At 41.7% G+C, this 27,791-nt stretch overlaps 1 protein-coding gene across 8 annotated transcripts in view; it reads right to left on the minus strand.

Moving 5' to 3' along the window:
- Positions 1 to 27,791, minus strand: part of LOC122560574 (SUN domain-containing protein 1-like) — a 77,128-nt gene that overhangs the window by 36,398 nt on the left and 12,939 nt on the right. For 5 of the 8 annotated variants that reach the window (XM_043711342.1, XM_043711339.1, XM_043711343.1 and 2 more), the window contains exon 2: positions 18,803 to 18,893. The exons of 2 other annotated variants lie outside the window; for them this stretch is intronic. In XM_043711342.1, coding sequence (XP_043567277.1) covers positions 18,803 to 18,893 — 91 coding nt within the window. Of the gene's footprint in view, positions 1 to 17,757; positions 17,907 to 18,802; positions 18,894 to 27,791 lie in introns of those variants that run through there. One more of the 8 variants, XM_043711341.1, reaches the window with a different exon arrangement.

A 27,791-nucleotide genomic window follows, 5' to 3' on the forward strand; every position in this document is an offset into this window, starting at 1 on the left:
GAGGGGTGGAGTTCAAGGGCGGAGGAGCGGGAAGTGGAGGAGATGCGGTGGAGAGCATCGTCAAACATGTCAGAGGGGAAATTTCGGTCCTTGAAGGAGGCCGCCATATGGGTTGTTCGGTATTGGAATTGGTCCTCCTGGGAGCAGATGCGGCGAAGGCGAAGGAATTGGGAATATGGGATGGCGTTTTTACAGGGGGCGGAGGTGTAATCTAGGTAGCTGTGGGAGTCAGTCAGTTTATAGTAAACGTCCGTGTTGAGTTGGTCGTCCGAGATAGAAATGGAGGTGTCTAAGAAGGGGAGGAGGAGTCTGAGACAGTCCAGGTAAATTTGAGGTCAGGCTGGAAGGTGTTAGTAAAGTGGATGAACTGTTCAACCTCCTCGTGGGAGCACGAGGTAGCGTCGATACAGTCAGTCATCGATGTAGCGGAGGAAAAGGTGGGGTGGGGGGGTGCCAGTGTAGCTGCGGAAAATGGACTGTTCCACATATCCAATGCAGAGGCAGGCATAGCTGGGGCCCATGTGGGTGCCCATGGCGACTCCTTTGGTTTGGAGGAAGTGGGAGGATTGGAAAGAGAAGTTGTTCAGAGTGAGGACCAGTTCAGTCAGTCGAAGGAGGGTGTCAGTGGAAGGGTACGAGTTGGTTCGGCAGGAAAGGAAGAAGTGGAGGGCTTTGAGGCCTTCATGATGGGGGAATGGAGGTATATAGGGACTGGATGTCCATGGTGAAGATAAGGCGTTGGGGGCCAGGGAAGCGAAAATCATGGAGGAGGCGGAGGGCGTGGGCGGTGTCCCCTACGTAGGTGGGGAGTTCTTGGACTAAGGGGGACAGGACTGTGTCAAGGTATGCAGAAATGACTTCGGTGGGGCAGGAGCAGGCTGAGACAATGGGTCAGTCGGGGCAGTCAGGTTTGTGGATTTTGGGCAGGAGGTAGAAACAGGCGGTGCGGGGCTGTGGGACTATGAGGTTGGAGACGGTGGATGGGAGATCCTCTGAGGTGATGAGGTTATGGATGGTCTGCGAGATGATGATTTTGTGGCGTGAGGTGGGGTCATGGTCAAGGGGGCAGTAGGAGGAGGTGCCCGCGAGCTGGCGTTTAGCCTCAGCAATATAAAGATCAGTGCGCCAAACTACCACCGCACCTCCCTTGTCTGCCGGTTTGATGGTGAGGTTGGGGTTGGAGCGGAGGGAGTGGAGGGAGTGGAGGGCTGCACGTTGCGAGGGTGAGAGGTTGGAGTGGGTGAGAGGGGTGGACAGGTTGAGGCGGTCAATGTCGCGGCGGCAGTTGGTTATGAAGAGATCAAGGGCGGCTAAGAGGCCAGCACGGGGTGTCCAGATGGATGGGGTGTGTTGGAGGCGGGAGAAGGGGTCGTCAGAGGGTGGGCGGGAGTCCTGGTTGAAGAAGTAGGCGCGGAGGCAAAGGCAGCAGAAGAAATGCTCGCTGCCTCGCCACATATTGAACTCATTAATCCGGGAACGTAGGGTGATGAAGGTGAGGCCTCTGCTGAGGCCTAATCTTTCATCCTCAGAGAGGGGGAGGTCTGGAGGGATGGTGAAAATACAGCAGGGCTGGCAGTCCTATAGGAACAGGGTTTAAGGTAGGAGTTCACGTGATTTTTGTTCCCCTTTCTAAGGAAACATCTTCAGTTCACTAAGGGGCAAACAAAGCCATATTGAACATTACATAGTGTAAAGCAAGCAACTTCAAACCATTCCATGCCCAAAACACAAGGTAATTGAGCTGTCAGATTTTATAATACATTTTGGGACAGGAAAGGCCAAGAGAAAGAAAATTAAGCAAAAGAAAAAAATGTTAAAAATTAGTAATCAAACAGCAGCTGCCATAGCATTCCACTACACAAGTACATATAAAGCAGGGAATTCTTGTTTACAGTTCATGTTCAAAGGAGCAATACATTCCATGGAAAAATAGGGCATGTTGGATTTTGTTTTAATTTATCAAAATTTCTCAATTTAACAATTCGCACCAGCTTATGATTGAAGAGCTGTTGGTTAAAATTATTTAGTTTCTTTATATGCAAAACAGGTAATGAATAGTTTACAAAACATAATTTTAACAAGGAGACATACTAGAAGATAATTGATAGCAGATTTTGTAAGTCTAGCCTCCAAATCAGCACAAAGGGCTGAATGTGTCCCTTCATACTGACGTATATAGAAAGCAGTACAAATTGTAAGCATACTATTGGTGGACAGAAGGGAAGATTTGTACTCCTGCCAAAGCTTATAAAGCTCCAAATCAAGTTATCAGAGCAGTATTTAATGACATTCAAACTAAAGACCAACTGGTTAAAACAGCTGGTTTTGTCTAAGACTTCCTCGATGAAGTGCTACAGAAAGCAAACTTTTGTAGTTATGTAATGAAAGTTACTTGCACTCAGCACTATTACAAAAATGGCAAAAGCCCAGAGTAAAGACAGGACTGGCCAGAACACAAGTAGTTGGAACATAAGAATAGCTGTCAAGATACTATGTAATTCATCCTCTCAAACTTGATCTGCTATTTGGTTGGATCATGACTTATTAGCTTTCTTATCCGTCTACCCTGGATATGTAACTGTTACTACTGACAAACCAGGCTACCAATCCGAATTTTGAAATCTTCAGTTAACTTAGACTCAGCTTTTTGTAGAGTTTCCAATTTCCTTAACTGCTGTGTGATCCCCGTAATCAGATAGTTCCTTTAATACTTCTTTAAACCACTTTGGACACCATTTTTATTCTGTGCAATGTAGTTTTTCCTGGCATTTACAAGAACAGTACTTATTATAGTGTTTTTGAAAAAGCAGAGAACTCATGTTGAAAATAATCAGGAGTTATTCGCTGGGCAAAGTAATACCATGCCTACAGGCCAGCTTTCTTGTGAGCAGAAAATTATCTTTTGACTTAAAACTGTGGTCTGTTGACCAATAATAAACAATACAACCCTCAGATCTGTTTGCCTTTAGAAACTGCAACTTTTAAAAGTGTTTCACATGCTGACATATTCGAATTCAAATACAACCAGCAAAATCCAAATGAATTTCTTGTTACAAAATTGCACATGCCATATCTCAACAGTTTAATTGACTACTGTTGTCCCGTTTCCCCTCAGTCAAAACAAAACACTCAGACAGTTTAGTTTTACCTCCATCTTTATTCTGGGCCCTAGGAGGAAAGAGAATGATCACCCACATGCACAGGGACATGAGTTCTCGGTCTTCCCTGGAACAGCAGTTTCTCAATGAACAATATAGTCATTTTACAGGGAGGATCTAAATAATTTTCATTGTAATGGTCACCCAATTAAATTAATATCAATACTGAAGATTAAGCCATCTGCTGTTACACAATGAAGAATTGACTTCACATAAATACTTTTCACTGTTAAACTGACCTCATATACTGAATGCCACCTCATCTTGGTTCTACATGATTAATGTTTTTCTACCTTGTTAACCCATTACCCTTGCTTCCAGCACCCCACTGTTAACTAAGTTCGACCTGATGAGTCATGCTCAGCTGAATCTCATTTCTCAAAACAACTTAATTCCTTCACTGCCTGCTTATACCCTATGTACATTGTTGTTCCCATTTTTAACATTTCACCATTGTAAAAATGAACTGAGTTGTCCCATAAATGAAAAAAAGTTCAACCTATTCCCACATATCATACAGAGGTTGTGTAAGCTTGGTCATCACAAGTCAATTAAACATAGATATGCTTTGAAATCTTTCTAAATGCTGCCAGAATTGCTGAATTTTTTTTAAAGTACTGGTTATTTTTATTTCTGGTTTTAGTTCTCATCTCCAACATTCACAGCATCTTGCTTTCATTTAAATATTACTTCACCTAAGGAATTCTATTCATGAGCCACAGAGGATTAGTCAATGCAATGTGTTTCACTCAAGGTCTCAAATGAAGAGACAGAATACTCAGATAATATAAATATATTTTACATACGTAAAACTCAAACCTAACAAGCAAAAAGACATGGTCAATGATTTCTGTGAGCAATGTAAATGCCCAGTTAATCTACTTGTCCTTCTACAATACAAGACTGCAGCTTCAAACCTTTTACCTCTTCCTTACTTACTACCAATCATCTTGTATTTTTATTTTCCAATTTTCATGTTTATAAAAAAACTATTTTCTAAATGTTTGTGTGCAGCATACTCTTAATTGTAAATGGAAGAAGTGTAGAAACAAAATTTAGGAACACATATCACTGGTGGATATGCTGGAGGAAACTAAATGAGAAGTCAGCAATGCAGAAACTAAAACAAAACAATAGGTAGTATTTTATCAAACTGGGAGGGATGATTTAGATTAGGTAGCCTTCAGCCACAAATTAAAATACAGGAATGCCACAAAACATGGCAGACAAGCACAAAACATTACATTCACCTACTTAGGTAAAAAAGGTACAGTTTCCGTAGTCTCAGGACCAAAGGGCTGCTCTCTCAAAGACGACTGGTTAACTGGGGGGTCACCATGCCTTAGGCAAGGGGTAACGGTTAAGAAGGAGAAAGTGAGGTCTGCAGATGCTGGAGATCAGAGCTGAAAATGTGTTGCTGGAAAAGCGCAGCAGGTCAGGCAGCATCCAGGGAACAGGAGAATCGACGTTTCGGGCATAAGCCCTTCTTCAGGTTAAGAAGGTAACACCCTTCACAACCACCTCAGCTGGTGCAGGAACGGGACAGACATTTGGCATCATTCTGTATTGCAAACCAACTATCCAGCCAACTCAGTTAATCAAACCTTCATTTCACAGCATCAACCATGCTAAAAAGTCAACTGCTGGTCCATCGACCAAGTCAACGAATATGCATTAGTCTGAATTAGAAGACCTAAATAACAAGCAGTCACTGACTGAAAAACATGCTTGATGCAATGATTCTAAATTAATCCAAATTCTACATGAACAAACTCAAATTTTCCATTCATTTGTATACAGCTTTTACCAATGACATCTCAAATTGCACTTGGCTTCAAAGATTGAAGTTATAGTCTGAAAGATAGTGTCACATATTCCACATAAAATTATGGAAGAATTTAACGTTTGATTTCCCTGCACTTCGAACAACATAATTCAATTGCAAATCTTTTATCACGACTGAGTAAGCAAGAACCCAGATAGCAACAACAAAAATGGCTTGTGAGAACAGTGGTAACTAAAAAGTTTCACTTAACTGGCCTTTAACAAAGATAAGCAGCACTGATAATTAGTGAATTTGAAGGTAGACAGGGTGGTGAAGGTAATGTTTTACTTTTAGAATACTTCATACAATTCTCGTCACCCTTCTGTGGAATGAGGTCTTAAAACTTGAAAGAGTTCAGAAAACATTAACAAGATGTTGCCAGGAATAGAGGGTTTGAGTGATAGGAAGAGGGTGAATAAGCTGGGCTATTTTTCCCTGAACTGGAGGGTGAGGGATGATCTTAGAGATTTATAAAATCATGAGAGGCATAGAACATTACAGCGCAGTATAGGCCCTTCGGCCTTCGATGTTGTGCCGCCCTGTCATACTAATCTGAAGGCCATCCCACCTACACTATTCCATGTACATCCATATGCCTGTCCAATGACGACTTAAATGCACTTAAACTTGGTGAATCTACTACCGTTGCAGGTAAAGCATTCCATACCCTTACTACTCTGAGTAAAGAAACTACCTCTGACATCTGTCTTATACCTATCTCCCCTCACTTTAAAGTTGTGCCCCCCTAGTGTTTGCTGTCCCCATACTTGGAAAAAAGCTCTCCCTGTCCACCCTATCTAACCCTCTGATTATTTTGTATGTCTCTATTAAGTCACCTCTTAACCTCCTTCTCTCGAACAAGAACAGCCTCAAGGCCCTCAGCCTTTCCTCGTAAGACATTCCTTCCATACCAGGCAACATCCTCATAAATCTCCTCTGCACCCTTTCCAAAGCTTCCACATCCTTCTTATAATGCAGTGACCAGAACTGTACACAATACTCTAAGTGCAGCCATACCAGAGCTTTGTACAGCTGCAGCATAACCTCCCGGTTCCGGAACTCAATCCCTCTATTAATAAAGGCCAAAACACTATGCCTTCTTAACAACCCTATCAATCTGGGTGGCAACTTTCAGGGATCTGTGTATGGACACAGACATCTCTCTGCTCATCTGCACTCCCAAGAATCTACCATTAGCCCAGTACTTTGCATTCCGATTACTCCTTCCAAAGTGTATCACCTTACACTTGTCCACATTAAACTCCATTTGCCACCTCTCAGCCCAGCTCTGCATCCTATCTATGTCTCTCTGCAACCTACTACATCTTTCGTCACTATCCACAACTCCACCGACCTTAGTGTCATCTGCAAATTTACTAACCCACCCTCATCCAGGTCATTTATAAAAATGACGAACAGCAATGGACCCAACACTGACCCTTGCGGTATGCCGCTAGTAACTGGACACCAAGATGAACACGTTCCATCAACTACAACCCTCTGTTTTCTTTCATCAAGCCTGATGAAAACTGATCCAAACTGCTATGTCTCTCACAATCCCATTCCTCCACATTTTGTATAATAGCCTACTGTGGGGAACCTTATCGAACGCCTTGCTGAAATCCATACACACACACATGAACCGGTTTACTCTCATCTACCTGTTTGGTCACTTTGTCAAAAAACTCAATGAGATTTGTTAGGCACGACCTACCCTTCACAAAACCGTGCTGACTGTCCCTGATCAGCTTATACGTTTCCAGATGGTTATAAATCCTATCCCTTATAACCTTTTCCAACACTACCAACAACTGAAGTGAGACTCACTGGTCTAATTACCAGGGTTGTCTCTACTACCCTTTTTGAACAAGGGAACCACATTTGCTGTCCTCCAGTCCTCAGGCACTATTCCTTTAGACAATGATGACTTGAAGATCAATGTCAAAGGCTCTGCAATCTCTTCTTTTGCTTCCCAGAGGATCCTAGGATAGATCCCATCCGGCCCAGGGGACTTGTCTATTTTCACACTCTGCAGTATTTCTAATACCTCTTCCTTGTGAGCCTCAATCTCTTCTAGTCTAGATGCAAGTATCTCTATCTTCCTCGCCAACATTTTCATTTTCTACTGTGAACACTGTCGAAAAATATTTATTTAGTGCTTCCCCTATCTCCTCTGACTCCACACACAACTTCCCATTATCCTCGATTAGCCCTAATTTAACTCTCGTCATTCTTTTATTCCTGACATACCTATGGAAAGCCTTAGGGTTAACCCTGATCCTATCCGCCAACAACTTCTCATGTCTCCTCCTGACTCTTGAGCTCTCTTTTTAGGTCTTTCCTGACTTCCTTGTAACCCTCAAGCGCCCTAACTGGATTTTCACATTTTGTCCTAACATAACCCTTCTTCTTCTTGACCAGGGATTCTACTTCCTTAGTAAACCACGGCTCACGGGTTCTATATCTTCCTCCCTGCCCGACAGGTACATACTTATCTAGGACACAGGAGGTTTTCCTTGAATAAGCTCCACATTTTTAATGTGTTCATCCCCTGCAGTTTTCATCCCCATTCTACACTTCCTAATCTTTCCTAATTGCATTGTAATTTCCCTTCCCCCAGCTGTAACTCTTGCTTGGTGGAGTACACCTATCCCTTTCCATCACTAAAGTAAACATAACAGAATTGTGATCACTGTCTCCAAAGTGCTCACCTACTTCCAAATCTAACACCTGGCCAGGCTCATTACCCAGTACCAAATCTAAAGTGGCTTCGCCCCTTGTAGGCCCTGTCTACATACTGTCAGGAAGCCCTCCTGCACACACTGGACAAAAACTGACCCATCTATACTACTCGTACTGTAGTAATCCCAGTCAATATTTGGATAGTTGAAGTCCCCCATGACAACTACCCTGCCCCTCTCACTCCTATTGAGAATCATCTTTGCTATCCTTTCCTCAACATCTCTGGGACTATTCGGAGGCCTATAGAAATCTCTCAGCATGGTGACTTCTCCTTTCCTGTTTCTAACCTCAGCCCATACTACCTCAGTTAACAAGTCCCCAAACATCCTTTCTACAACTGTAATATTGTCCCTGATCTACAATGTCACACCTCCCCCTCTTTTACCATCTTCTCTGTTCTTACCGAAACATCTGAATCCCGGAACCTGCAACAGCCATTCCTGTCCCTGCTCTATCCATGTCTCTGCAGTGGCCACAACATCGAAGTCCCAGGTACCAACCCATACTGCCAGTTCACCCACTTTATTTCGGATGCTCCTCGCGTTGAAGTACACACACTTCAATCCAGATTCTCACTTGCCAGTGTCAGATACTTTATTTTAGAACTCCCTATTCTCATCCTCTTCTGTACCTGTTCTACAATTTTGGTTCTCATCCCCCTGCTGTATTAGTTTAAATCCACCTTAATAGCTTTAGCAAATTTCCCACCCAGGATATTGGGACCCCTCTGGTTTAGATGAAGACCATTCTGCTTGTAAGGTCCCACCTACCCCAGAAAGAGCTCCAATTATCCAAAAAACTAAAACCCTCCCTTCTGCACCACCCCTGTAGCCACGTGTTCAACTCCTTTCTCTCCCTATTCCTCACCTCACTAGCACGAGCAGCAAACCAGAGAAAACAACTGTTTGTCCTAGCTCTAAGCGGCCATCCTAGCTCCTTGAATTTCTGCCTCAAGTCCCCATCTCTCTTCCGACCTATGTCCTTGGTGCCAATGTGGACCACGACTGGGGACTGCTCTCCTTCCCCCCGAAGGATGCTAAAAAGACGATCAGAGACCCTGGCACCTGGGAGACAACACACCAACCGTGAGTCTCTCTCGTCCCCACAGAACCTCCAATCTGTTCCCCCTAACTATCGAATCCCCAATGACTACTGCTCTGCTCCTCTTCCCCCTTCCCTTCTGAGCAGGGGGTACCCCACTGCTTTCCCCGGTAAGTCATCCCCCCCAACAGTATCCAAAACAGTATACTTATTGTTGAGGGGAATGGCCACAGGGGATTCCTGCACTGCCTGCCAGTTCTCTTCCTGTCCCCTAAATGGCACCCATCTGTCTTTTTTTTTTATCTGGGGAGTGACTACCTCTCTAAGTCCTGTCAATAACCCCCTCTCTGCTTCCCGAATGATCCGAAGAAAAGGTTTTTTTTCATGTTTAGACTGAGTTTTGACTGCAAAGAACAAATCCTACAATATTTTTACTAATAGCTCAGACCCTTCAGCTCAGGTTCCACATTGGAATTTCCTATGGACCCCCTTGGGTGCAATCACATTCTTCCTGTAATTTGGTGACCAGAACTGCTGTTAGGCCACAACTTGTGTTTTATATAGCTCCTTGCTCTTGTCTTTATGCCACAGCTCATAAATGCAAGTATCCCATATGCCTTAACCACCATATTTTCATGCCCTATCTTTAAGGATCTGTGCAAGTATACATGAAGGACCCTCTCATCTTTCGTAGTTCACTGTCCTACCATTCATGAGAACTCTTTGCCTCATTACATCTTTTCAAATTCATTACTCCAAATTTTCTGGATTGAATTTTACTTGCCACTAATCTGCCCACTTGAGCAAACTGTTGACATCCTCCCACAGTCCATGACTATCCTCACTATTTACCACCCAAAGCAATTTTTATGTCATTCAAAAACTTCATTTTAACCAACACTTAGTGTCAGATTTACAGCACAGAAACAGACCTTTGATCCAACTCGTCCAGACCGACCAGATATCCAACCCAATCTAAGTCCCACGATTTGTCCTGAATAATTCCACATTGGCTTTCCTAAATTAAGCACATTTAGCAAAATGACTTAATTTTGGCCCCACACTAATTTCTGAAAATTTCTTCGCAACATGTGAATTATTTTCAGCGCTGGGCTTTGCCTTGTTCTTTTTTTTGAAAAAAGGTGTAACAGAATGTGTCAAAACCAAAAAAGTTGCTTTAGTAACAGGAATATTTTAGCCAGAATACTGGCAACCATCAATTCCTTCCTCCCCACCTCCTTAATCTAATCACCGTAAAACTAACAGTGAAACTATTGTTATTCACTACAAAAAACCCATCTGGCTAACTAACTTGAGAAACTTACTACCCTTACTTGGTTTGACTTGCATATGACTCCAGAAACTGCAACATGAAGACTCTGAAAAATCTAATAAAGCTACTCCATTCAATTGGGAATCAACAACAAATGATGGCCTCGTCAGTGATACACACCCAAAGAACGAACAAATATTCCAAAAGAATAGAGGTGTGTTTTCTCAGCTGTGCCAAGAGTATTCTTTTCTGTGGCTCAAGAACATGTTGCCAAAACGATTAACCATCATGCTTAATATATGGTTTTAAGTCTTTTTAAGACATTTATAGGTTAGTGAGCAGAATTAGGGCGCATGGTACTGGGGGCAAAGTACTAACTTGGATTGAAAGTTGGTTGGCTGACAGGAAACAAAGTAGTGATAAACGGCTCCATTTCGGAATGGCAGGCAGTGACCAGTGGGGTACTGCAGCTTTTTACAATATATATTAATGATATAGAAGATGGTATTAGTAATAACATTAGCAAATTTGCTGATGATACTAAGCTGGGTGGCAGGGTGAAATGTGAGGAGGATGTTAGGAGATTACAGGGTGACCTGGACAGGTTAGGTGAGTGGTCAGATGCATGGCAGATGCAGTTTAATGTGGATAAATGTATGGTTGTCCACTTTGGTGGCGAGAACAGGAAGGCAGATTACTACCTAAATGGAATCAATTTAGGTAAAGGGGCAGTACAAAGAGCTCTGGGTGCTCTTGTACACCAGTCAATAAAGGTAAGCATGCAGGTACAGCAGGTAGTGAAGGCTAATAGCATGCTGGCCTTCATAACAAGAGGGATTGAGTATAGAAGCAAAGAGGTTCTTCTGCAGCTGTACAGGGCCCTAGTGAGACCACACCTGGAGTATTGTGTGCAGGTCTGGTCTCCAAATTTGAGGAAAGACATTCTGGCTAATGAGGGAGTGCAGCGTAGGTTCACGAGGTCAATTCCTGGAATGGCGGGACTACCTTGCGCTGAAAGACTGGAACAACTGGGCTTGTATACCCTTGAGTTTAGAAGACTGAGAGGGGATCTTCTTCAGACATAAGATTATTAAAGGATTGGACACTCTGGAGGCAGGAAACATGTTTCCGCTGATGGGTGAGTGCTGAACCAAAGGACACAGCTTAAAAATACGGGGTAGACCATTTAGGACAGAGATGAGGAGAAACTTCTTCACCCAGAGTGTGGTGGCTGTGTGGAATGCTCTGCCCCAGAGGGCAGTGGAGGCCCAGTCTCTGGATTAATTCAAGAAAGAGTTGGATTGAGCTCTCAAGGATAGTGGAATCAATGGTTATGGAGATAAGGCAGGAACAGGATACTGATTAAAGATGATCAGCCATCATATTGAATGGTGGTGCAGGCTCGAAGGGCAGAATGGCCTACTCCTGCACCTATTGTCTATTGAGGGGGGTTTCACTGATTGGGCCAGCATTTATTACACATCCGTAACAGCTCAGAAGGCATTTAAGAGTCAATTGTTATTACTATGGGCCGGGAATCACAAGTCGGCCAAACCAGGTAATGATGGCTGTTTCCTTCCCTAAAGGAAGGAGTGAATCAGCTGTGTTTTTCTTTGACAAACAAAGGTTTCATGGTCATCACATACTTTTTGATTTCAGATTCCATCATTTACCATGGCAGGATTCGAACACAGGTTCCCAAAACATGATCAGGATCTCTGGATTAATAGTCTATTGATAAGACCACTCGGCTATTGCCTCCCTTTTAAAATATTTACTACAATAAAAACATGAAATCTCATGCCATTCTTCCTGCCGTTAACCAGGATTTGAATTTGAGATTGTTACAATCTCCAGAGATGTTATACGATACTCAAGAGGCTGAAGTCAAAGGAATACATGTTGGTTCATGAGGAGAATGAAGATGCTGTCGAAGTCAACAGGTGGCAAGAGCAAGGACAATTTTTAATTTTAGGATGGAAAGTGGGATCTTGCTTGCCTAATATCTATATGTATTTCAGGTTTATTGCTTGGCAGTGAGTAATAAAGCCCCAAAACCAGATACTTATGGTCACACAAGTAACTTTATACCTTTCAGTTCTGTCAAGAACAATTTTTGAAAAGTGAACAATATCACAGTTATTAAAAACCCACTGCCAGCATATCACTACTTGAGGCCAGATATGTTTCTCATTGAACTTTTCTGTTCGGGGGATAGTCTGTTTCCCCCCCCATAAAATCTACCCCTTAGCAATCCTTTTTAAAGGATACAACACTGATTCCACCTCTCCTGAGTGAAGCTGCTGGAAAAAGTATTTAATACAATGACAAATCACTTTCAAAAGAAAGTGTTGAGCCTCATGCCAATCTCATATCCAAGTAACTAACTTCATTACAACATGATTTGTAGGTTCCAGTGTTATACTGGGGTGTACAAAGTTAAAAATCACAACACCAGATTATAGTCCAACAGGTTCATTTGGAAGCACTAGCTTTCAGAGCGCTGCTCCTTCATCAGATGGTTGTGGAGTATAAGATCGTAAGACACAGAATTTATAGCAAAGGCTTACAGTGTGATGTAACTGAAATTATATATTGAAAAAGACCTGGATTGTTTGTTAAGTCTCTCATCCTTTAAAATGACCATGTTGGGCTCATTTCTTCCATATGTAAATCCTAGAACATTTTCTTTTAAAGTTACATTCTCAATTGAACCTTGACAAGTGCCATGTCAGCTCAGGTAATGCACTGAAGGTATGAGGTGCCCTGTAAGAGGCTTTCAGACTGATTTGATTTCTAAAAAAGGTACTTATAGAATCTTAGATGGATTCATGCAGTATTTGAGCAAAATAAAATGTAATTCTGCAAGAACTTCACTTTCAATGCATTATTTGAGCTGACATGGCATCTATTATTAAAGTTACTTCAGAATGCAATTTTACAACAAGTTCTGGGATTTACATAAGAAAGAACTGAAACCAACATGGTCATTCTAAAAGATGAAACTTAAACAATCTATAATTTTTCAATGTATAATTTCAGTTGCATCACTAAACTTTTGCTATCTATTCTGTCTTATGATTTTATTCTCCACAACAATCTGAAGGAGCAACACTCCAAAACGTGCTGGACGATAACCGTTGTGATTTTTAACTTCATTACAACACTGATTGACAATTAGGTACATGACAATAAGTACCAGATCCAGACCCTACCAGCTTACAGGCAAGTTGACATTGTGGTAATAGCATTTTAGTAGCAAACCAAATGCTAGGGTTAATGCGGAGAGGATAGAGGTTCAAACTTCGTCATGGAAACTGACTGAATTTGAACTCAGTTAGTACACTATAGAAGGTCATCCAAAACATTAATGCATTCCTGTCTGTCTGTTGGATGAGCTGAGGGATAGGATTTATCCACATTTGGAAAAATAAGGACTGATTAAAGAGTCAACACGGACCGAGGAAATCCCCTCTCATAGATTTGATAGAGTCTTCTGAAGAGGTGACATAGAATGTTGATGAAGGCAGAGCAGTAGGCATTGTCCATATGGTAAAAACAATGACTGCAGATGCTGGAAACCAGATTATGGATTAGAGTGGTGCTGGAAAAGCACAGCAGTTCAGGCAGCATCAGAGGAGCAGGAAAATCAACGTTTCGGGAAAAAGCCCTTCATCAGGAATACAGGCAGAGTGTCTGAAGGGTGGAGAGATAAATGAGAAAAGGGTGGCGGTGGGGGCAGGTAGCGAGAGTACAATGGGTGGATGGGGGTGGGGATGAAGGTGATAGATCGGGGAAGAGGGTGGAGTGGATAAATGGAAAGGAAGATAGGCAGGTAGGACAAGTCATGGGGACAGTGCTGAGCTGGAAGTTTGGAGCTGGGGTGAGGTGGGGGTGGGGGGGAATGAGGAAACTGGTGAAGTCCACATTGATGTCCTGGGGTTGAAGTGTTCAGAGGCAGAAGATGAGGTGTTCTTCCTCCAGGGTTGGGTGGTGAGGGAGCGGCGGCCCAGGACCTTCATGTCCTCTGCTGAGTGGGAGGGGGAGTTGAAATGTTGGGCCGCAGGGCGGGGTGGTTGATTGGTGCGGGTGTTCCAGAGATGTTCCCTCAAGTGTTCTGCTAGGAGGCGTCCAGTCTCCCCAATGTAGAGGAGACCGCATCGGGAGCAACGGATTGTGCAGGTAAAACTTTGATGGATGTGGAAAGCTCCTTTAGGGCCTTGGATGGAGGTGAGGGAGCGCAGGTTTTGCAATTCCTGCGGTGACAGGACGGGAGGGTGGGTTGTTGGGGGGGGCGTGGACCTGGGGCTTTGCAAACTGTTCAGAAAAGGTTCCACTGGGTAGACTGGTTACTAATGTTAGAACACATGGGATCAAGGCTTTAGGAGGTAAATTGGTGGTACGAGGGTGTCCTTTTGGACTGGACGCCTGCGACCAGTGTGCCACTGCGTCAGTGGTGAGTCAACTGCTTTTCACTTACCACTGAAGTGAATGATTTGGATATGAATATAGGAGGCAAGATTATTAAGTTTGCAGATTAACACCAAAATAGGTGGTGTAGTGGACAAAGAAGATTATATCAAAGTACAACAGGACCTTGATCAGATGGACCAATCAACTGAGGAGTGGCAGTTTAATTTAAATAAATTTGATGTGCTGCATTTTGGTAGTGCAAATCAGTGCAGGACTTGTACACTTAATTGTAAGGTCCTCACGAGTGTTGCTGAACGAAGATGTTAGAGTGCAGGTTCATAGTTCCCTCAAAGTGAAGTTGCAGGTATGCTTTCCTTTACTGGACACAGCACTCAGTTGGGATGTCATGTTGCAGCTGTAAAGTACATACAGGTGAGATCACTTTTAGAATACTGCATACAATTCTGATCGCTCTTCAATAGGAAATTTGTTATACTTGAAGGTGCAGAGATTATTTACAAGGATGTTGCTGAAAATGGAAGACTTGAGTTGAAGAGAGAAACTGAATGGGCTGGGGCTTTTTTACCCCTGGAACAGAGACTGAGAGATGACCTTAGAGGTTTATAAAATCATGAGGGGCGCAAATAGAGTAAATAGTCAAGGTCTCTTTCCCAGGGTAGTGGATTCCCAAACCAAGGGCACAGACTGAAGTTTGAGGGATAACTTTTTCATGCAGAGGCTGGTGTATAGAACAAACTGCCAGTGGAAATGGAGACATTTAAATGGCATCTGGATGGATATATGAATGCGAAGGGTTTGGAGGGATATGGGTCCAATGCTGGCAAATGGGACTAGGTCAGATTGCATTGTCTGGGTTGGCATGGACAAGTTGTACCGAAGGGGCTGTTCCATCCTCTATGAAACTATGACTAATTCAAAGTTTGTCCACCTATTCATACAAAGTACCCTATCCTACCTGAACAATGGCAGGATTAACTAATATCAGTTCTTGTTCTAGTTTTGATGGATAAAAGAAGAATAAATATCCAATTTAAATGAAGAATGCTGATGTTTATCAGACCGACAATAGTCTTGCTATTTTCTTCTTCCAAGTGAAGCTTCATTTCGGTCCATGCTGTCACCTGCTACAATTCATTACAACTGAAATTATATTGAAAAAGACCTAGATTATTCATTTTATTTTGCTCAAAAACTGCATGAATCCATGTAAGATTCTGTAAACCTTTTTAAGAAAGAGAATCAGTCTGAACATTGGGGCAAAGCCAGCCACACACAGGGCACCTTACACCTTCAATGCACTATCTGGACCGACATGGCACTTGTTAAAGTTCACTTGAGAAAGTAACTGTAACAAAGTTCATATGTAAATCCTAGAAACAACTGAAACCAACATAGTCATTCTAAAAGATGAGAAACTTAAACAATCCAGGTCGGATTCAATATGTAATTTCAGTAACATCACACAGTAAACTTTTGCTACAAATTCTGTGTCCTACGATCTTATACTCCACAACCACCTGATGAAGAAACAGCACTCCGAAAGCTAGTGCTTCTAAGTAAACTTGTTGGACTATAACCTGGTGTTGTGAGATTTTTAACTTTGTACACCCCAGTTCAACACCAGCACCTCCAAATCAGGATTATCAATTTAGCTACTCAACAAAAAGCATACATGATCACAAGCATGCAAATGACAGCAACGGTCATTGTCCAATCTGTTCTATGTTCACAGGACATGAAATAACAATTCTGCATATAAAAGAAACACAGACATTGATTGCTGCCAAAACAAACTGCATGTATTAACTCAATCAAATATTCTACTTCTCATATCTTAAGGAGACACTCAAACATGTGGAACACTTTCCATACACTGGCAGTTACAACTCCAAGAGGCACTTTTGAAAAGGAGCTGCAACACCGATCAGCTGCACTACCTCAAACGACAGAAGTGAATGTTTAGTGGCAAAGACCTCCATGTGTCAGCACAAGACCAAGCAGTTGTCAAAACCACAGTCCTGTATTGTGCACCAACGACCAAAAGAAAAGAAATTCTACCATGAATCCCTGCACTATATCTGTGAGCTTCAATGGGAGGACCAAACAAATGCTTGCTTGGAAAAAATCTCTTTCATGTTACACTCATCAGGACAATTCACAGGAAATACCAACACAAGGCAAACCCAGCATTTTGGGTTGCGCAAGGAGGCACAAATGTTGTCTTTGTTGAAGCCAGCTCCTCAGGCCACATTAAAAACTCATTGAAAATCAAAACAGGCTGAAGACTGTCATCAACCAAAGATATTCCTTTTCCACTTCAGTTAGGTCCTGCTTCCTCAATTCTCAAATGGCTAATGTTCCAGGGAGAACAAAGAAAACATTACAGACATGACGTCCAGCAACAATGACATTAATAATTGAGTGAACCTTCTTATAATCAAAAGAAAAAGGGACAGCTAGTCCAATAAGCTACATCATGCTTTAAGTCTACGTCTTCATATTAAGGCAAAGTGGTGGCACAGAAGGCAAGAAAACAATCCTACACCTTGGAGCAGAATACCTTTTTTGGACACAGTGTTCCATGTCCCCAAGGTTTCATGTCTAGAATCAGACAAGAGTCACATGAAGATAACAGAAAAACATGACACGAAGTGAACATAATTCTCAAATGAAGGGACAAACAATGTATTTGTTTCAAGATTACATTTCTCCACCATACTCGTCTGCAATAACAACTTGCAAGTGGTCAAATTAGTTTGCCTCCCACAGTCAAATTTGTTTCTGCTTTACCAAAATATCATTTCAAACTGTTTCATTGGAATAAAGTTGGTCTCCCTTGTGTTGTGCAAAGTTTGAGATAAAAATTGGAAAAAGGCAATTCACTGTTCAAATTCTCAATAGAAGAGTGACCCTTGTTAAATCTTTGACCAGCTGGAACCTCTTATCCAGTCAGATTACTGTATTTCAAAAGCTAATTATCAGCTCAAAGGTTTTTCTGAACAGTGTGCTTTCCACATTAACTCTCCGTGCACTTGTGATGTGCATCTGCCAGCCTTCATGCTCCTCACACTAAAATATTGACAGTGTTAGGTGCAACATAAGCACAAATCTAAAGAAGAAATGACAGCTGCAATCTTCTTGTAAACATGCACACCACAAGCACTCAAGACAACTGGGACACAGTCTTGCCAGGTCTCTTCAATCTTTACCAAAAGCAACAACTAGAAACATAAAGCAGTGTTTGTGTTAACAGACTTGTGGCATCTGTTTCTGAATGTGCTTACCCATCCCAATTCCGTAACTTGCATTGCTCAAGTCAATGAATGCAGAGTTCGGACAGACTGAACAAACAACTGGTGGTTTAAGATACGATAATCAGGGTAGAGGATCCTTACAGATACAATGCCAATTACTGAAATTCTTGACAAGTGATCTTGAAAAAGGATTAAAGTAGGTCAGTACAGTAGGATAATGAAAATAAACAAAAACTCACTAATATCAAAATCTCAAAAGAAAATTGCTGACACTGTAGATCACACATCAACACTTCTACTGATATAATTTGCAGAAGCCTGCACATATATAAAAAAAATTAACACAAAAATCAAGAGAAACCTGGCCAAACAACATAATGATATACAAGCTTTTGTTACACAAAGGGCAAATTACAAGTTCAATATTTAATCAATAAGATCGAGGTAAGTGAGGTTTGAGAGAGAACAGGAAGAAACAAAGATAATCAAGACTAATGACTTTATCCAGTTTGAAAAAGATCAGTTCAAGTTATTAAATCAAGCACTTATTGGTTTTCTTGCACTTGTTCAGAAGCTTAAACACAAGTAGATTTTACAGGCAAGTAAAGGAAAACAGCAGAAAAAGCCTGTGTTAATGGTGCAATAAGCATAAAGTGCACTCCAAAACAAACGCATTTTAATTCACATTCAGATACTTTTTTTATTAAACGGATGTTCAATAAATAGTCTTACATTTACCCAAATGAATTCCAATTTTCAACACAATCATACTATACAATCCCAAGTTTGATTTAGGAAGCTGTCCTTTGACGACCAGCAAGATTAAGCTATGCTTGCATAACAGATTTTAGGTTGCAAAATAAGAATCATACACAAGATTTTCTATTGGCAAAATATTTATCATTGAGAATTCAGAACATTTGTTAATTGAAAACACCAAAAACAAGTCAATGTTTCACTCATTGTCTATGTTCCATTATCTGTGGTAACTGTAATAACAATACTCAAGTCAGATGAAGTAATACTCCAAACTAGTTATAGCAAACACCATGCACTTTAGCTGGGAAAATCTCACCTGAGTGCATAGGTATAGCCAGTATTCTCTGGCACATGTTGAGGAGGAGTGTATGTGTGCAGTCGGGAAAAATCCATGCTCAACTGTTCTACTGCAAGGTGAATAATATTATGATGCAATATCTCCAAACAATACAAGACCAAGTACAGTTTACATTTTTACAGAATAAAAATCCACCTGTGTTCAACCAGTTTACCTGAGACAAGAAAACAAGGTTAAAATTCTTCGGTTAAAATTATTAAAAGGTACTCATTTTGCCAATACTCTTGGGAGTACCTGTGTGGATATAATAGTCTGGATGAATCAAAAATTGAAAAGCATTTTACATCTTTTGATCCAAGAACACCACCTAAAATATTAAGATACTGGAAATCTTGACAACTTCAGCTCAGTACCTGTAGTGTGAAGCATATTATATATCAGTAAAGCCCACATTTTACCTGCATCAGGTTTTGTTCAATTGAAGCCCATGGGCTAGACTATCTACAAGGGAATGCCAAACTCAGGATTTATGTCCAACAAAATTCTGCTTTCAACTTGAGTAATATTTGGTTTGACTACTGCAAATAAAAACTTTGACACAAGATAGCCTAATGATCATTTAGGTGGTTGATGCGAACCCAAAGCTTCACAAGAATCTTTCAAATTCTAAATTTAAGATAACCAATATGATTTGAAAGGAAGTAGATTTAAAACTGATGATTGCTGGGAAGATTATAATCAAGCCTCCAGTAATGGTGGCTTAATCTCATGATTCCCATCTCGTGTCAGCCTTAAAATTCATTTGTGGTGAAAGCATCTCAGACACCTCATCACTATTACCTGAAAAAGGCCAGCAGAATCCTTTTCAGGTTAATAGCATTATTGTTTTTATACTCACAGCTATGTCAGACCTTCTGGGTTTTGTACCCCCAAAGAAATGGCTACTTAAAAAGGAAAATTATTTCTGCAGTTCTAGCATCTATTCCTTCAGCAAAATCAGGATTAAAACAGAGTTGTGCAGAGAGGTCCAAACAAATTTATGCTACAGTTTGCATGAGGTTATATGAAGCAGTTTATTTATCTTTCACTATACGCCCGCTTTAAGTGGCACACGGCCCTGGATAGAAGTATTTCAAGTGCAGTCCCTAAAATGACCTTTGAATCCTGACCAAAGAATGACTGAAACAATGGAGAATGGGCAAAAATTGTGGCTCTTAGAGCTGGCCCTTTTGGAGGTGTTTTAGGTGTTGGAGGTGATTTACTCAAACTCCAGGAGCAGTAATTAATGTTTTATACTCTTGCTTTGTTTTGAAACTTTGGGGAAGATAGATCAAAGTAACAGCACTTTTAAAAGGACGACAACTGACAAAGGGCAGCGACAACATGTCACCAAGGGAGAGAAAGAAACCTAGACTGCTTACTGTTACAGCAGTGTATTTGCACAGTTACTACCTTTGCTGTCCGAATTCATGCAATCCTGGACATTGCAGTGCGTCAAGGAAATATTAACAAAGAAATTCACAGCTGAACCTGTGTGTGGGAGCTCACAGGGCAACAGATAAATGCATAGCTTTTAAGTGTAACCTTGCTGTAAGTCTACAGTTTGAGTAGAATGGGTTCTTTCTTGATCACGTTTTAGTGAGATTGGTCTCTCAATTAAACTTTAAAAATATAAACCACATGTACTAACTTAGCCTGGAGCACTACTTTTTAGAACAAAAAGACTTATTTTCTGGGTCTGTAGACTGTGAAGGAGCAAAGATGCCTTTAGTAGAGTGATGTTGCTTCCTATCGGATGTGGGAGTTTAGGGAGGGCTTCCATGTTATTGACGATTATGTCTGCAGGAAGTGTCTTTGATTATGAATCCTATCAAATTGCATGGATCTGTTGGTGCAGCAGTTTACAACAGCTAGGGAGTGAGATGGATGGCAGTTACAGGAAGGGGAAAAAAGCCACAGATACACACAGTCTCACAGATGAGTTAACTCCAAGAAAAGTGAGAGGGGGATATGCAGGTAGTGTAAGCATCTTCTGTGGCTATCCCCATTTCAAACAAGTATGCAGTTCTGAAAAACGTAGGGGATGATGGAAACTCAGGGAAATATAGTATAAACTGCTGGTACAGGGGAGAAGGGTTCACATTTTTAGATCGTTGGAATCTTTTCTGGATTAAAAGTGACCTGTACAAAAAGGATATATTGCATCTGAATTGGAAGGGGATTAATGTACTGGCAGGGACATTTGCACGACTTGCTCAGGAGGACTTCATCTGGTCAGTGGAGGGGAGCTGGGGGAGGGGCAGAGTAGCAGGTAAGTAGTGAGCAAAGAGATCAATCTGAGACTGGTACACTCAGGAAAAGCAGCAAATCAAAACAGTCAGGGTAGGCAGGTACAAAGCAGGGAACAAGGTCGGACTGATAAATTAAACTGCATTTACTTTAATGCAAGAGGCCCAAACAGGAAAGGCAGATGAACTCAGGCCATGGTGAGGAACATGGGACTGGGATATCATGGCAATTATAGAAACATTGCTCAGGGATGGACAGGACTGGCAGCTTCATGTTTAGAGTCAGAGAGATGTACAGCACGAAAACGGACCTTTGGATCCAACTCGTTCTTGCCGACCAGATATCCCAATCCAATCTAGTTCCACCTGCCAGCACGTGGCCCATATTCCTCCAAACCCCTCCTATTCATATAACCTTCCAGATGCCTTTTAAATGTTGCAATTGTACCAGCCTCCACCACTTCCTCTAGCAGCTCATTCCATCCACGTACTACCCTCTACGTGAAAATGTTGCCCCTCAGGTCTCATAGCTTTCCTCTCACCCTAAACCTATCCCTCTAATTCTGGACTCCCCCACCCCAGGGAAAAGACCTTGTCTATGTATCCGATCCAAGCCCCTCATGATTTTGTAAACCTCTATAAGGTCACCCCTCAGCCTCCGACACTCCAGGGAAAACAGCACCAGTCAATTCAAATGCTCTCTATAGCTCGAATCCTCCAACCCTGGCAACATCCTTGTAAATCTTTTCTGAACCTTTTCAAGTTTCACAACATCTTTCCGATAGGAAGGAGACCAGAATTGCATGCAATATTCCAACAGTAGCCTAACCAATGTCCTGTACTGCCGCAATATAACCTCCCAACTCCTGTACTCCATATTCTGACCAATAAAGAAAAGCATACCAAACGCCTTCTTCACTATCCTATCTACCTGCGACTCCACTTTCAAGAAGCTATGAACCTGCACTCCAAGGTCTCTTTGTTCAGCAATACTCCCTAGGACCTTACCATTAAGTGTATAAGTCCTGCTAACATTTGCTTTCCCAAAATGCAGCACTTCACATAAATTAAATTCCATTTGCCACCTCTCAGCCCATTGGCCCATCTGATCAAGATTCCCTTGTAATCTGTGATAACCTTCTTCACTGTCCACTACACTTCCAATTTTGGTGTCATCTGCAAACTTACTAACTTTACCTCTTATGCTCACATCCAAATCATTTATGTAAGTGACAAAAAGTAGGGGACCCAGCACCAATCCTTGCGGCACTCCACTGGTCACAGGCCTCCAGTCTGAAAAACACGCTTCCACCACCACCCTTTGTATTCTACCTTTGAGTCAGTTCTGTATCCAAATGGCTAGTTCTGCCGTATTCCATGAAATACAACCTTGCTAACCAGTCTCCCATGGGGAAGTCCATATGGATCACGTCCACCACTGTGCCCTCAATCCTCTTTGTTACTTCTTCAAAAAACTTAATCAAGTTTGAGAGACATGATTTCCAATGCACAAAGCCATGCTGACTATCCCTAATCACTCCTTACCCTTCCAAATACATGTACATCCTGTCCCTCAGGATACCCTCCAACAACTTGCCCAACTGAGAAACAAGAAAGGGATGATCATCTTATTGGGATTGTATTATAGACCCGCTAATAGTCAGAGGGAAATTGAGAAACAAATTTGTCAGGAGATTTCAGTTATCTGTAAGAATAATAGTGGTTATGATAGGGGATTTTAACTTTGCAAACAGACTGGGAGGAGAACATGGAAAATATAGACTGTAGGGAAATAGATGGTGACATCTTACAAAATGTCCAGATTACAGAGGAGGAAGTGCTGGATTTCTTTAAATTGGTAAAAGGTGGATAAATCCCCAGGACCTGATCAGGTGTACCCTAGAACTCAATGGGAAGCTAGGGGAGTGATTGCTGGGCCTCTTTGTATCATCGATAGTCACAGGAGAGGTGCCGGAAGACTGGAGGTTGGCTAACGTGGTGCCATTGTTTAAGAACAGTGGTAAGGACAAGCCAGGGAACTATAGACTAGTAAGCCTGACATCTGTGGTGGGCAAGTTGTTGGAGGGAATCCTGAGGGACAGGATTTACATGTATTTAGAAAAGCAAGGACTGATTAGGGATAATCAACATGGTTGTGCGTCGGAAATCATGTCTGACGAACTTGATTGAGTTTTTTGAAGTAGTAACAAAGAGGATTGACGAGGGCAGAGCAGTAGACAGGATCTACATGGACTTCAGTAAGTTATTCGACAAGGTTCCTCATGGGAAACTGGGCAGCACGGTTAGATCTCATGCAATACAGGGAGAACTCGCCACTCAGATACAGTACTGACTAGAAGACAGAGGGTGATTGTGGAGGGTCACTTTTTAGACTAGAGGCCTGTGACCAGTGGTGTGCCACAAAGATCGGTGCTGGGTCCACTACTTATGGTCATTTCCACAAGTGATTTGGAATGTGAACACTGGATGTATAGTTACTAAATTCGCAGATGACACCAAAATTGGTGGTGTACAGGACAGTGAAGAAGGTTACCTAACAGTACAACGGAATCTTGATCAGATGGGTCAATGGGATGAGGAGTGACAGACGGATTTTAAGTTAGATAAACGCGAGGTGCTGCACTTTGGAAAAGCAAATCAAAGCAGGAATTATACAGTTAATGTTAAATGTCCTGGGGAGTGTTGCTGAAGACAGACCTTGGAGTGCAGGTTCATAGTTCCTTGAAAGTAGAGTCACAGGTAGATAGGATAGTCAAAGTGCTTGGTATGCTTTCCTTTTTTGGTCAGAGTATTGGGTACAGAAGTTGGGAGGTCATGCTGTACCTGTACAGGACATTGGTTAGGCCATTCTTTGAACAATTCCGTGCTTCTTCCTATTGGAAGGATGTTGTGAAACTTGAAAGGGTTCAGCAAAGAATCACAAGGGTGTCACCAGGGTTGGAGGATTTGAGTTATTGGGAGAGGTTCAACAGGCTGGGGTTGTTTTCCCTGGAGTATCAGAGGCTGAGGGGGGACCTTGTAGAGGTTTATAACAGGAGGAGCATAGATAGGGTAAATAGATAAAGTCTTTTCCCTGGGCCAGGGGAGCCCTGAACGAGAAGGCATAGATTTGGGGAAAGATTTAAAAGAGATCTAAGGGGCAACCTTTTCACAGAGGGTGTTGCATGTATGGAATGAGCTGCCAGAGGAAGTGGGAGGCTGATACAACTACAACATTTAGAAGATATCTGGATGAGTATATGAATAGGAAGAGGTTAAAGGGATATGGGCCAGGTGCTGGCAAATGGGACTAGATTAGGTTAGGATATCTAGTCTGCATGGATGAGTTGGACCGAAGGATCTGTTTCTGTGCTGTACATCTCTATGACTGTATTTGGTCAATGTAGGGAAGATACCATCAGTAGTCAAGAGGCCCAATCGTTTAATCTGGTAAGGAAATAAGGAAAAACTTCAATGTATTGAGAACACAAAACAGGGATAGGGCATGGGGCTGCATTTGGGTGGGATAATCTTCAAGGGTTGGTACTGACTTGACAGGGCCAATGGCCTCTTTCTGCACTGCAGTGATCTTAAGTCAAAACCACATTTCTGATTAAAACTGTTCGGTGTTTCGGGTAAGCATGCATAAGAATGGCCTTGGACTCAAAAGTGTGGAAAAATTGTATTGTTATAGAATACCACCTTCTGCCTGTGCTCTTGTGTGCTTTTGGGCTTGGATGCTGCATTTTCTGAAGTCATGCATTACAAAATAGTAAAAATCTTCTCATGCCTCAGAACTGGAGGACTAAGTTCTAGGTCTAACTTACAACATGCTATCTATCCCCAACAGTGTCAAACTATCAGCTTTTATAAAATGCAACTGCATCTGATAGAAAATAATTCTCCATTTTGCTTTACATCCTGGATACAATTTTAAAAGGCACTATTTCACGTTACATGCATCAATCTAATCAAATCAAAAGACTCAAATCCATTTTGCAGAACAAACTTCGGCAGAAAGCCGCCCTCGGAGGTGCTTTTAAATCAGACACACCCAAACAAAACATTGCTGTAACGCGAGCCTCCAGGGCATCACGTGATTTCAATGGGCAGCATTACTTACGCTCAAGTTATATATTTATTACAAATCCCCATTACATTCATAACAAAACCCAACCGTCAGTTACTGCTTCTACTTCAATGTCAGATTCAAAAAAATACCAATTATCATTTGAGCTACATGCATTAGGCTGAACAGAAAAATGTCACAGCCAATTTATATTTACCCAGTCCACGGCTGAACAGGTTTGTTAAATTGTGCTTAATGTTAAGACAAAACTTGCATCTTCAAGCAACTTTCACCACATGAAAAGCAAAATGTGTCACTCAACAAGGATTAATTAGAATTAAGTTTTTCCAAGTGCTAAAAAAATCAAAAACCTCTTCAACAAGCTAAATTTCAACATTAGTTGAAACTTCAGTTTAAAGTACATCAGGCACAGACCATCAGTGCTGAAAGCTGTTCCCTGAAATGCACATAACCATGACAGGTTTAGTTTAATCAGGTAGGAGGAAGTGTTTGGTTTATGACATGTTTGGTTTAGTTTAATGTCATGTCATGCTCCCCATGTGCCAAATGGCCAGAAAAGTAAGTCCTTCCTTTTCCTTCATCGATTAAGGAATCCTGAACTGTGTGCTTGTTTCTCCTACCTCCCTATTTCAGATTTACCATTGGAGCACAGAAATCCTATTTAGGTGCAGACTCAAGTTATCCAGTCCAACTGAAATAATTGACAGTAAAGAATTGATTACAAGTAATAGGATATGAAAAGGCATTAATTACGACATGAAACCATAACGATATTGCCGATATTCTGTATTCTTACTTTAATTTACTTCCAAGTTGGAGAAGGCCCTTGTACAGCAATTCAAATGGGATGAGGAATTGTCATGTGGCCAAAAAGTGCCATATCTTATTGTCAATTGTGCAATTTGTCACCAGTTTTCAGTTGTTTTCTTTTAATAACGGGCACATTTGTTTTACACAAGAAGGAGGAAGGAATTGTTTTTAAAATGGGCCATTTTCAGCATCTTTGTGTCATCAGTCCTTGAAATGAAGTCCAGGTGGTTTCATCACATGTCCCCCAATCTCTGTGTCCAGCCCCAAAATACCTGCCTATGGTTGATTGACATATGCATCCTGACTTCATGCATCTTTGTGTTGGCTTTCCATTTGACATACTTGTGTCATCACTCATCTGTGATGCTTGACTATGAAATAGCCTTTCTCCCAACTACAGTAAAATATTTTTAAGAGCAAAAGCTTGAAGGAAAATAAAAATCTGTTTAATGTTTGCCTATTTCTGATATTTGAGAGATTTGATTCCAGAACAACTTGCAAAGTCTGGCAATCCGAGAACAATGTAAAACATGAAGGATCAGATTGTGCAAACGGTACGTAGGCAGAATCAGAGTCCCAGCCTCTGCCGATGGTTTTTTGATGAAGTATGAGCTTCGGAGGGAGTCATTTTTAACAGGGACCAGAGATAGACAGATGTACAGCATGGAAACAGAATCTTTGGTTCAACTCATTCAAGCTGCCCAAATAACTTCAATTAATCTATCCCTATTTGCTAGCACTTAGCCCATAGCCGGCCAAACCCTTCCTATTCATGTACCCATCCAGATGTCTTTTAAATGTTGCAATTGTACAAGCCTCCACCACTTCCTCTGGCAGCTCATTCCATACACATACCATCTTTTGTTAAAAAGTCGCCCCTTAGGCCCCTCTTAAATCTTTCTCCTCTCACCTTAAACCTATACCCTCTAGTTTTGAACTCCCCCATACCTGGGGAAAAGACCTTGTCGTCTCTTTACCCTATCCATGCCCCTCATAAGTTTATAAACCTCTAAGGTGACCCCTCGCTCTCCAATTCTCCAGCCTATTCAGCCTCTCCCTATAGCTCAAGCCCTCCAATCCTGGTAACATCCTCATAAATCTTATCAAGTTTCACATTATCCTTCCGAGAGCAGGGAGACCAGAATTGCATGCAGTATTCCAAAACTGGCCTAATCAATCAATGTCCTACACAGGATCTCCCAACTCCTATACTCAATGCACTGACCAATAAAGATAAGCATACCAAAAACCTTCTTCATTACCTTGTCTGTGACTCCACTTCCAAGGAACAAAGAAATTGCACTCCAAGGTCTCTTTGCATGCTAACGCACCCCAGGACATTACCATTAAGTCCTATCCTGATTTGTCCTACCAAAATGTAGCACCTCACATTCATCTAGATTAAACTCCAGTTGCTGTTCCTCACCCCACTGTTTTACTGAGCTAACTTTCTTTGCTGTCCACTACAGCAATTAGACCTCCTACATTCACATCCAAATCATTTATATAAACGACAAAGCAGCGGACCCAGCACCTATCCTCATGGCACACCATTGGTCTCAGTCTCCAGACCGACAAGCAACATTCCACTTCCACACTCTGCCTACCCCGGAGCCAATTTTGTATCCAAGTGGCTGGCTGACCCTGCATTCCATGTAATTAACCTTTAACCAGTCTACCATGCAGAACCTTGTGAAATGCCTTACTGAAGTCCATGTAGATAGCGCCCACCATTCTGCTTTCAATCCTCTTCATCACATCTTAAAAAAAATTCAAGTTAGTGAGACACTATTTCCCCCACACAAAACCATGATGACTA

Source organism: Chiloscyllium plagiosum, chromosome 21, assembly GCF_004010195.1.
Source record: "Chiloscyllium plagiosum isolate BGI_BamShark_2017 chromosome 21, ASM401019v2, whole genome shotgun sequence".
Lineage (NCBI taxonomy): Eukaryota > Metazoa > Chordata > Chondrichthyes > Orectolobiformes > Hemiscylliidae > Chiloscyllium > Chiloscyllium plagiosum.